Consider the following 12,116-nt stretch of genomic DNA (forward strand, 5'->3'; position numbering starts at 1 on the left):
TGGCTACCTCCCTAACTTCTCTTCTTACTATGCTCTCCTTCTTTAACTACAGTCTAGCTACACTAGCTTCCTTGCTATTCTTTGAATACATTAAGGGGGGTACCTGACTGGCTCAATTGGTGGAGCATGCAGCTCTTGATCTCAGGGTTGTGAGTTTGACCCCCACATTGAGTATACAGATTACTTAAAAATAAAATCTTTAGGGGTGCCTGGGTGGCTCAGTTGGTTAAGCGTGTGACTCTTGATCTCAGCTCAGGTCTTGATCTCAGGGTCGTAAGTTCAAGCCCTGTGTTGGGCTCCACACTGGGCACTGAGCCTACTTTAAAAAAGGGGGGGGGGGGATCCCTGGGTGGCTCAGCAGTTTAAGCACCTGCCTTGGGCTCGGGGCATGGTCCTGGAGTCCAGGGATCAAGTCCCAATCAGGCTCCCTGCACGGAACCTGCTTCTCCCTCTGCCTGTGTCTCTGCCTCTCTCTTGGTCTCTCATGAACAAATAAATAAATTCTTAAAAAAAAAAAAAAAAAAAAAAAGCACACACTAAGATCTTTGCTCTTGCTATTCCCTCTGCCTAGAATGCCTTCCTCCAGCTACTCACATGGCTTTCTCCCTCACTTCAGCCAGGAGTCTACTCAAATGTCACCTTTTCACACAGCCCTTCCTTAACCATCTGATCTATAATATAGCACACCCACCCTCTGTGTCTCCTCACCTCCGTCCCCTTAACCTGCCATTTTGTTCACAGCATTTGTCATTACTGGATATGTATACGTGTGTATACACATATGTACACACACGTTCTCCTTGCAATGATTTCGTCTGTCTTATTCATCACTCCAATCCCAGCACACAGAGGGTGGCTCAAAGGATATTTGTTAATAGTAAATGTATGAATCTATCAGATATTAGGGACTGAGATAAGTACTAGAAATATTTTTTTAAGTACTAGAAATATAAAGATGAATAAGTCATGCCCCATGTTTCTTCAAAGGAGCTAACAATCTAGCAGGGGAGGTTAGACACACCACATGAGAAAGTTCTACAGCCTCAGGCATTCCCCAATTTTCTATGGAGAGGAAAAAATGTCACTTGTAACTTGAAGTGCTAACTGCTGGGATGCCTGCCTCAGCGGTTGAGCATCTGCCTTTGGCTTATGGTGTGATCCCGGGATCCCGGATCGAGTCCCACATCGGGCTCCCTGAATGGAGCCTGCTTCTCCCTCTGCCTAGGTCTCTGCCTCTCTCTCTCATGAATAAATAAATAAAATATTTTTTTAAAAGTGCTAACTGCTACAAATATAATATTAATTAAAAAGTATAAAAAGGCTAATTATTGGTCATAAGAGACAGATCTGGTTTCAAATTCAGAAATTGTCATTTGTTTGCTCAGTAATTATTTAAACTTTATCAATCTGTTTCCTAACCCATAAAAAGAAATAATATTGGTAATTACTTAAACGGAGTTGTTAAAAAATTAAGTAAGATAATGCATATGAAGCACTTTTCAAATTGCCTGGCACACAGAATGTACTCAAATGTTAGCTATTAGTGTTATTAATGGTTGACTCCAATAATCCCTTGAGCCCAATACCCAACCAACAGCTAAATCTTATCAATTCTGTCACCACAGAAGCCTATCCTTTCCTTCCTTTTCATTTTCACAGTTCCTGACTGGTGTCTCTAATTCCAGTTTTTCCCTTCCAATTCAATTTATACATTCCTAAAGAACTAAATCCAAGGGACTCCTGGGTGGCTTAGCTGGTTAAGTAGCTGCCTTTGGCTCAGTTCATGTCTCAAGGTCCCTGGGTCAGGCGCCCTGCTCAGTGGAGAGTCTGCTCTTCCTTCTGTCCCTTCCTCCCACCCTCATCTTCACTCATTTTCTCTCTCACAAATAAATACTCAAAAAAAAAAAAAAAAAAAAAGACTAAATCCACCCCCCTTTAGTTTAGCGCTTAAAGCCCTTCATGTTTGGGCCCCAACTTACCTTTCCTTTTTTTTTTCCTAATATTTTATTTATTAATGAGAGACACAGAGAGAAAGAAAGAGGCAGAGACACAGGCAGAGGGAGAAGCAGGCTCCATGCAGGGAGCCCGACGTGGGACCTGATCCCGAGTCTCCAGGATCACACCCTGGGCCAAAGGCAGCGCTAAACCGCTGAGCCACCTGGGCTGCCCTCAACTTACCTTTCCAACGCAATTTTCCACAACTTTCTAGAATCCCTTCTAGCCAAATTAAATCACTCTACTTTTCTATATACACCCCATGCTTTCCCACTACCACGCCTTGTTCATTTTATTCCCTCCTCTTCCCTTCCTTACTGTTAAAAGTTCAAATCCTTTCTACTACTTTCCAGACTTGCTCAAATGCCACAATGGGTTTCCCAGATCCCTCCCAAGTGAAATTGGTATCTTTTCCCCCTGAATACCTACTCAATGTTGTTATACCTATTCTTCAGTACTGAACCCTTTCAACTTTATACTTCAGTTGTTACGTACTCCATAGGCTCCCTGTTGAAAGAATCCAGGCTATGACAGTTCCTATACTCAATATGAGTATATCTAATAGTCAAACAAACATTTGTAGAATGAAAATTTCTCAAACAGACATTAAGGTTAGATTTAGCCTCAACAATAAACTTTCAGCCTTGAACCAGAATCTTCCTGACCTAACTGGTACTACAGCTCCCTCACAAAAGGAGACATTGGAACACAAAGTACTACACTTTCAAATCAGTGGTCATATTAATGTTTTTAAATTTCTATCCTAACAGGCCACATATTTTTCCTTCCACTTCCAATTCACCTGGTCTCACACTCTTTCCATCAGAAACTTTCCCCCTCTTTATATATAGAACATAATTATAATTTAGGACCAACTGAGTTCTATCAACAGAGTAGAGCCAAGCTCACAAAAACACAATAATAAAGGATGCTGATCACCATTCTTTCCAAGTAAAGTTGTGCCACTAACCTGATTATAGGGCTCTCTACAATGATCTTCAGGCACAAGAACCTGCCTGTATTTGTCTCAATCAGCTCAGTCTTACTCAGACCCAATGATGGGGGTGGGGGAGTAGTTTTAAGACAAGCAACGACATTCTGAAATCCACCACTAACTCTACCATGTCTTACTTCCTGTGTGATTGTGATCCTGAGCTTCTCTGTGTATGAGATTTGTTCAAAAAAGCAGCTAAATAGGGAAGGAATGCAGAAGCTTCGTCAGCTTGAAATCCAAATAAATGTGCAAATCTTTGCTACAAAAGACAAAACCATGTCAAGGGGAATGTTTTCGGTGAATTCTCTTTATTAAAACATAAGTCATTTCACTCCTCAAACACAAGTCATTATATCTGATTTCCAAATTCATTAGAGGAAGAGCTGGGTATTAAGTCACCCAAATACATGCACTCCCCACTTCCCTTAACTGAAAGCTGATTTCCAAGGAGCAAAAAGCTGAGCAGAATGTAAACTTAAAGTCTAGATCAGTAAACAACTCCTGATCCAAGCTGGCCAAAGAGGAAAGGGCGGTGGGTGGGGGTAAGGCAAATGACAGGAAAAACTCGGCTGACCACTGCGCCAAGTCAACTCACTCACTACTCCCGAGATGACACACACACCCCTCCCACCCCAGGGCTGTCAGGACTGCTGCTTCGGCCCCAATATCATGAGGGCAGGACACCTGAGAAGAAATTCAAGCTTCAGCTGGGGCTGGGGACCCTCGGGGAGCCTGGGCCTGACACACTCAAGGATGACAGCTGCCGCCCCCGCAGTGGAGAGCCCGAGACTGCCTCAGGTGTGGCTTTGGCCGTAGCCCGTAGCCTCGGCCGGGCTCCGCATCCCGGCAACCTCACCCAGGCCCGGCCCCGGGACGGCCCCCGCCCCCCAGCCCCGTCCCCCAGCTCACTGGCTTGGCTGATCCGCTGGATGTTGCCACTGCACGTCTGTATGATGCTGTTGAAGTCCCGGAGCTGGGGCCCAGAGGACCCCGGGTTCCGATACATGTCTAGGGGACCGTAGGACATGACGAGGAACTGAGACCGACTCTCCCGGCACCGCGCTCCTACCGGAAGCAGCCGCCAGACTGAACCCGCAGCCTGACGGGGAAACCGAGAAGAGAAAGGGCGGGGGAAGGGGCTCGGGATGCGTGCGCACTGGCTCCGCCCCCACGCCGCGCGCACGCGTCCGCCCCGCCCCGCCGCGCGTGCGCAGGCGCCGCTGGAACTGGTGCCGCGGAGAGGCGCTTAGAGACTGGCCGCCTGGGCCTTGGGGAAATGGGTCGGGGCGATGACGTCACGCGGTTAGGGCTCGGATTGGAGGAGCCGGTGTGACCGTGTTGTTTCTCGCCGAGAGCACGGCGACGGGAGGCGAGGATTCTTGATTAGCATAATACTGTACCAGATGACCTCAGCCCTAGCATCCTATTCTGTTCTATACTGAGAAGTCGGGCCCATATATGGGAGAATTCCACACCCCTGTAACTCAGAGCGGTAACCAAACTCCTGAAATTCCCCACTCTACTTCCATCCTGTAGGGCTTTGGTAGTAATTGCGGAGCACCTCTAAGGTGTACAGGTCGCTTTCATTACTCCCTCCACCCCTCTTCTAATCCAAACAATAAAGCGATGATAATAATAGTTATTGAGCACATGCTATGTATCAATCTTCACCGCAATTCACTTGTTCATAGACAAGGGACAATGTTCTAACTATCTTTACGTTCAGAATAGATAATGGAAAATCGATTTTTTTTTTTAATGTTGAAGCAAAGTAACTCGTCAAGAGTTATTTACCCCTTTACAAAACGGAGAAAACTAAGGCCAGAGGGGTTAATTTGCTTTTCTGAGATTTGACTGCAAAACCCAAACACTAAGCTAACTACGTCTTCATCTTGCTACTTCCCTAAAACGCATTCTCATATTCCCAAATTCATTCTCCATCTAAATCCTTCCCAAACAGCCTCTTCATTTACTGTATATCCCAAACCAGGTTTTTTTTTTTTTTAAAGAACTAGATTCTCAAATTTTAAAAAACGTTCCCTTGAGGATGGGAGAAAAATCATTCCCTAATTTTGAGCATATGACCTCAATGTTCCCACAGAAGACTGCATTTTGTGAACTTATCATAAAGGGACAGACGTGGGTAGGATTTGGGTTTGGGAAGGGATCAAGATAGGAAGAAGTGAAGGGGAAACTGGCAGTGTTTGTTTCATGTGTTCTCCACCCAACCCCACCCCAGCCTACTTTGCAATCTCTGGGGAATGGCAAGAGAGGAAGCTGTTTGCCTGTTTGGGAGGAGACCCGAAATGAGTGAATGAGCCTGCATTCAGCCTTAAAGATTTTATTTAAAAAGCTATTTCTATTTTCTTTTTGGCATTTATAAGAGCATTTATTTCTCTATAGAAAGGGACAGATGACATTGGGGGCTCTTGTTCTGGTTATTAAAACACGACCATTTATTATTTTTTTTTTTTAATTTTTATTTTATTTATGATAGTCGCACAAAGAGAGAGAGAGAAGCAGAGACATAGGCAGAGGGAGAAGCAGGCTCCATGCACCGGGAGCCTGACGTGGGATTCGATCCCGGGTCTCCAGGATCGCGCCCTGGGCCAAAGGCAGGCGCCAAACCGCTGCGCCACCCAGGGATCCCACGACCATTTATTAGAAGCCATAGTTTTATGTAAAATCTTATGGCTAATCATGTAAATTGTACTTTTTTTTTTTACTTCTAAAATAGCCTTGAGTATTTTTTCATTTACGTTTGACTCTATTTAAAGTGAAGTTCAGTAAATGTATTTTTCTCCTAGTAATTGAAGACATAGGGCTTTGTTATTGTTGTTTTCTTTATCTAAAATAAAAAGTGGTTTTCCATCTGTGCCTTGTGCTATCTTGTGCTATCTGTCATAGCAATACATTTATGTCTTGCAAATACTAAATGTCAAATGAACGTTTATTATATTTATACATGAATAATAAAAAATAACTACCATTTCTTAAAAGCCTATCCAGGCAATGTGAACACCTTTTACAAACTTTATCGGTACCCCCCAAGATAAAGCCTATTTGATAAAGGCCACCTGTGGTCTGACAATATTAGGCTTATTAACTTAATACTACAAGGGAGACTGCACACCAGAGGAATCATGGGGCATCTCACCAAGCACAGGAGGAGATAGAGTTATCCTAGGATTTGGGGAAAAATGGAGTATAGGTAAAATTTAAAGGCAGTGTTTTGATAGCCTCAAAGCACATGAAGCTACATGTAGGGGGATTATCATCAGTCCTGAGCTAACAAGAGGATTCAGGATCTTGTTTCCTTGGAAACTACAACATGAAGATAAATGTGGAATGTTGTATCTGGAAACCCCTTATCTGAAGCTCTGCACCTGGGTTGGAAATTAAGCCTGCTCCTCTGTGTCAGAGTAACTCAAATCCTCCAGGCAGGAGTGGAATATTCCATTCTTGCTGATATTTCAAATAGCAAATATTCTGAAAATCTGTAATTTTTCTCAGCGTTATGTCCTTTTGTTAATTGACAAAAGCAGTTTTCATGGTTTGCATCCATCAACGTGAGATTAGCTCCTCGGTAACAGATAAGGAATCTGGTGTTCTCTAGAGGTTCTGGGTACTTGCCCAATGCTATACAGCTATTAAGTTGCGGAGCCGTGATTCATACATATTCTATGACCCAGCAATTCTACCCCTAAGTACTCGACTGATATGAACGCCTATGTGTTCCAAAAACCAAGTATAAGGGGATCCCTGGGTGGCTCAGCGGTTTGGAGCCTGCCTTCAGCCCAGGGCGTGGTCCTGGAGTCCCAGGATCGAGTCCCACATTGGGCTCCCTGCATGGAACCTGCTTCTCCCTCTGTCTCTGCCTCTCTCTCTCTCTGTGTCTCTCATGAATAAATAAATAAAATATTTTTAAAAAACGAGTATAGGAATGTTCATAATAGCATTTTTAAGCCTAAGCAGGGTTTTTCTGTATTAATTATTTTTATTGATTTATAACTGACATCATGTACAGATATTAAGTGTTCAATTCAATGAATTTTGACACTTCTATACATCTAAGATATCAAGATATAGACCATTCATCGTCACCCAGGGCAATTTCCTTGAACTGTGCCCCTTCTTATCACATATTTTATAGGGGCAGGGGGCAGGGGGAAGGAATGTAGCAAGTGGGTCAGGGTTACACAAAAACACCTATAACCTGCAGGTTTGTACATATTGCTGTATCAAACTGTGCTCCATTCTAATCAATTTATTTCATCCCCAGAAATTACTCTCTAATTTTTATTACTATGTATTTGTTTTTCCTATTCTTGTACTTCATGGAGATGGAATAATATTTTATATGTTGTTTAGTGCTTGGCTTACTTCAATTAACATAATATTTTTGAGATTTATCCATCATGTTGCATAAATCAGTGGTTTGGTCTTTTTATTGCTGTGTACTATTTTATCATATGAATATACAATTTGATTATCCATTCTCTTATTGATGGACATTTGAATTGTTTCCAGTTTGAGGCTATTATGATGAAGACCAGAACAGCATTTATTTTTACTAATTCCAAACTGGAAACAATCTGAATGTCCATCAACAATAGGATTGTAGTAATGTTATAGAACACAAAAATAAATGTCCTACTGCTATGTGAGCAATGTGGGTGAAATCACCCAAACATAATGCATAGAGGGGTGCCTGGTTGGCTCAGTCAGTTAAGCATGTGACCCTTGATCTTGGGGTCATGAGTTCAAGTCCGATGTTGGGCATGGAGCCTACTTTAAAAAATAAAAAATAACAAACACAATGCATAGCAGAAGAAGGTAGAAAAAATTGAGTACATTCTGTATTAATAATTTTTATTAGATTCATAACCAGCCAAATAATTATTAAAAATTAGGATAGTATGTACTTAGTTTTCACAGAGAGAGTAACCAGGAATGAGCACATGAGGTGAGCCTCTAGGATGCTGATATTAGTCTTTCTTGATGCGGATGGTGATTACATAGGTGTGTTTACTTTATGAAAATTCATCAAGTCATGTACGTGTGATGTGTGATGTGTCCTCTTCTGAAGTATACTACATGTCCGTAAATAAATTTCATATTTTAAAAATAAAGTATCATTATCACCAATATGTAAAGCTTTCTTGGGAATGGTAGGGAGGAGTCAATGGAGACAATTCACTTACGTTGCAATGAAGACTGCATTCAAATTAGCACTCATTGTACATTGCTAGTGGGAATGCAAAACCGTAGAGCCACTTTGGAAAAATAGTTTGGTAGCTTCTTAGAGAATCAAACAAATTTACTGTCCAATCCAGCAATCCAGCAATCTCATCCCTAGGCTTTCACCCAAGAGAAATGAAAACACATGCTTATATAAAGAATCTGTACATAAATGTGTAAGGCAGCTTTATTCATAATGCCCAAAAGCTGGAAATACCTCAAATGTCCAACAGCTACTGAATAAACAAATTGTGGTATGTTCATACAGTGGAAAACTATTCAGCTATAAAAAGCAACACACTACTTAAACCTTGGAATTGGTTACTGGGACATGCAACAACATGGACAAATCTCAAAAGCATGTGCTCAATGAAAAGAAGCCAGACACGAAAATCATATTGTATGATTCCATTTATGAGACATTCTGGAAAAGGCAAAGCTACCAGGGTAGAAATCAAATTAATGGTTGCCATGGGCTGGAGTTGGGAAAGCGGAATTAATTACCAAGGGGCTGAAGGGAAGGTTTTTCTTTTTTTTTTTAAGATTTTATTTATTTATTCACAAGAGACAGAGAGAAAGAGAGAGGTGGAGACATAGGCAGAGGGAGAAGCAGGCTTGCTGTGGAGAGCCTGATGTGGGACTCAATCGCAGGACCCTGGGATCACAACCTGAGCCGAAGGCAGATGCTCAACCTCTGAGCCACCCAGGTGCCCCCATAAAGGAAGTTTTAAGGTTTGTGGAAATGTTTTATATCTTGATTGTGATGATTACACAACTGTTTATAAATCAAAACCTTCGAATTGAACCTTATATATAAAGATGGAGGGGATCCCTGGGTGGCTCAGTGGTTTAGCGCCTGCCTTTGGCCCAGGGTGTGATTCTGGAGTCCCAGGATCAAGTTCCACGTCGGGATCCTTGCGTGGAGCCTGCATCTCCCTCTGCCTGCCTCTCTCTGTGTGTGTGTCTTTTGTGAATAAATAAATAAAATCTTTAAAAATAATAAAAAAATAAAGATGGGTAAATTTTAGCATATGCAAATTATATCTTATTAAACTTTTTTTTTTTTAATGACAGTCTAAGAACCAGTGTGATGTGGCATGCATGAGGTGGGTAGTTTGGAGTAAAAAAAAAAGGACATGTCAGTTCTGGGTTGCATGAATGTTCTGAGGGCCTAAATGTCATCCTGGGATAAATTAATAATGAAGCCAAGAACAAGTGAACATCCATGTTTATTCTAATTTGCAACTATTACTTTCCCTCTTGAGAAACAGAAAATGTAGTTTCAATAGAAGTCACGCATAAAAATTGCTTACAAAATCTAGCATGTACTATGTGCCAAGCACTGTTCTAATGACTTCTACAGACGTTACTTAATCCTCACAACAACCATAAGGTAAGAAGAGACCCAACTCAAACCCAGGCAGTCTGACTTCAGAACTAACCATGGCATGACACAGTGCCACTTTTCAAGTAGAGTGATAATCAGTTGCAGTGACAACCTGGCAAACACTGGGCGGGGTGGGGTAGGGAAGGTAGTCATTGATTCCAGGAAGAGCTGAGGTATATGAACTACTTTCCCCAAACTGACAGCTTTCATTTCTGGCTTCACATCATTTTTACCCAATCCTATAGGCTGAAGGGCAATGTGGTGGCCATTCTACAAGACAGACCCCAATGATCTTTCCCTCCTGGTATGGACCCACATGGGTGGCACCATTCCACCTTGAATAGTATCAGTGATCTGACCTCTGTAACCAGTAAGGTATTGCAGACATGAGAGCCACATCTGAAAGTAGACCATCAAAAATCTTACAGCTTCTGCTCATTGCTCTCTTGGATTTGGTTTGGTTGCAGAATCTATTCCCTATGTGGCAGATTATATTTTTTAAGTTAGTTACCACAATAGCTTCCATCCAACATTGCTCTTATACTTGGTCATCCTCTCATAAAGAGAAGGGATCTATGTCCCCTTCCCCCTCAAGTCTGGATGGGCTTCTGACTGTTCAACCAATAGAGTACTACACAAATAAGGTGATGTGACCCCTGAAGATAGTTCAGAAAATGAATGCATCTTCAACTTTTTCACTGGATCACTTGTGCTTGGAGTTTAGAGCCACCATGGAAGAAGTCTGATTACTTTGAAGCACCATGCTGGAGAAAGCTGTTATATATGGAGGGGTCCCATACAGTGCTGCAGTCAGTATTACTGGGCTTCCAGTCATCCCAGCCCAGGCACCAGATATATGTAAACAGGCTTTAGGGATGATTCCAGCCTCAGAAAGCATTCCTTGGCTTTTGAATCTTCCCAACTGAGGACCTAGACATTGTAGAACAAAGACCAGTCATCCCCACAGTGCCCTGTTCAAATACTTGATCAACAGGGTCTATGGGCATATTTAAATTTGGAGGTAGTTTTTTTTGTAGGAATAATAACAAGGATACCCTGCAACTCTTGACAGTTTTGGCTTTCCCGGAAGTGGGCACTCCTCCAAGACCCTTGAGTTGGCCATCAGTTGAAGACGGCTATACTACAGGTGACATATGATATTAAACTGCAAAAAATGGAACCAAAGTTCTAAATTTTGAGGGTTATTTCAAGTGGTTGGAGACCTTTTTGAAAAACTGTTTATACTTCCCCTACAGTGGCTTTTTTTTTTTTTTTTTTAAGATTTCACCTATTCGAGAGAGAGATAGAAAGAGAGAGAGAGAGAGAGAGGCAGCGACACAGGCAGAGGGAGAAGCAGGCTCCATGTAGGGAGCCTGACATGGGACTCGATTCCGGGTCTCCGGGATCTCGCCCTGGGCTGAAGGCGGTGCTAAACCACTGAGCCACCCGGACTGCCCCCTACACTGGTTTTTAAGGCAGAGTAAATGGCTAAATTAATTCACACAATAGATGGCCATAAACATAGCCTACTGTCTTAGTCTTTCCAGGCTGCTGTAACAAAATATCGCAGACTGCATTGCTTATAAACAACAGACATTTATTTATCAAGAGTTCTGGAGTCTGGGAAGTTCAAGGTGCCAGCATGGTTATATTCTAGTGATGGCCTTCTTTCTAGGCCACTGTCAGTGCCTTCTGGCTGTGTCCTCACATAGAGGCAAGGTAATTCCATTCATGAGGATAGAGCCTAAGCACCTTCCAAAGGCAGGCCCCACCTTCTAACACTATCATCTTTGGGGCTTAAAATTTCAGCAAATCAGTTTAGGGGGGCACAAACATTCAGACCATAGTACCTACAAAATAAAACTGTCTTCAATTTAGAGAAAATAAGTTGTCAAAGAGACTATAGAGTGACCAGGATGTGACAGTGACACTGAGAGAACACCCATTATTAATTTTAAAACTTACCAGTGCCAAAGTTTCAAACTAATACATTCCTCTCCTTCTTGAGATGGCATCTCAAAATCCTTTCACATATACCTTATAAAGATTCATCCTGTATTATATTTTGAAAATTAATGGTGAGGGATGCCTGGGTGGCTCGGCAGTTGAGCATCTGCCTTCGGCTCAGGGCATGATCCCACGGTCCCAGGATCGAGTCCCACATCAGGCTCCCTGCATTGGAGCCTGCTTCTCCCTCTGCCTATGTCTCTGCCTGACTCTCTCTCTGCGTCTCTCATGAATAAATAAAATCTTAAAAAAAATTAATGAATACAAAATCAAGGAACAATGTTGTCCAGTATTTCATAAATGGAAGCCCCATGAGGACAGTAATTTGTTAATTTTCTTCACTTCTGTATCTTCACTGCCTAGCATAGGGTTTATAACAAAGCAAGCACTTAAACTGGAAAATAAAATCATAGAACAAAAAAGAGAATGAGTTTATTCTCTGATGGATATGAAACTCCCTATTACCACAGGTCAGCTTTTATTCTTTTATTT

At 42.1% G+C, this 12,116-nt stretch overlaps 1 protein-coding gene across 1 annotated transcript in view; it reads right to left on the reverse strand.

Moving 5' to 3' along the window:
• STX12 (syntaxin 12) overlaps positions 1-4,147 on the reverse strand; it is a 37,726-nt gene extending 33,579 nt beyond the window's left edge. The window contains exon 1 of the mRNA XM_077898903.1: positions 3,899-4,147. Within this exon, the coding sequence (XP_077755029.1) occupies positions 3,899-4,016 (118 nt within the window). The 5' untranslated portion in view covers positions 4,017-4,147. The remainder of the gene's footprint in view (positions 1-3,898) is intronic.
• Positions 4,148-12,116: the final 7,969 nt, after the last annotated feature.

Source organism: Canis aureus, chromosome 5, assembly GCF_053574225.1.
Source record: "Canis aureus isolate CA01 chromosome 5, VMU_Caureus_v.1.0, whole genome shotgun sequence".
Taxonomy (NCBI): domain Eukaryota; kingdom Metazoa; phylum Chordata; class Mammalia; order Carnivora; family Canidae; genus Canis; species Canis aureus.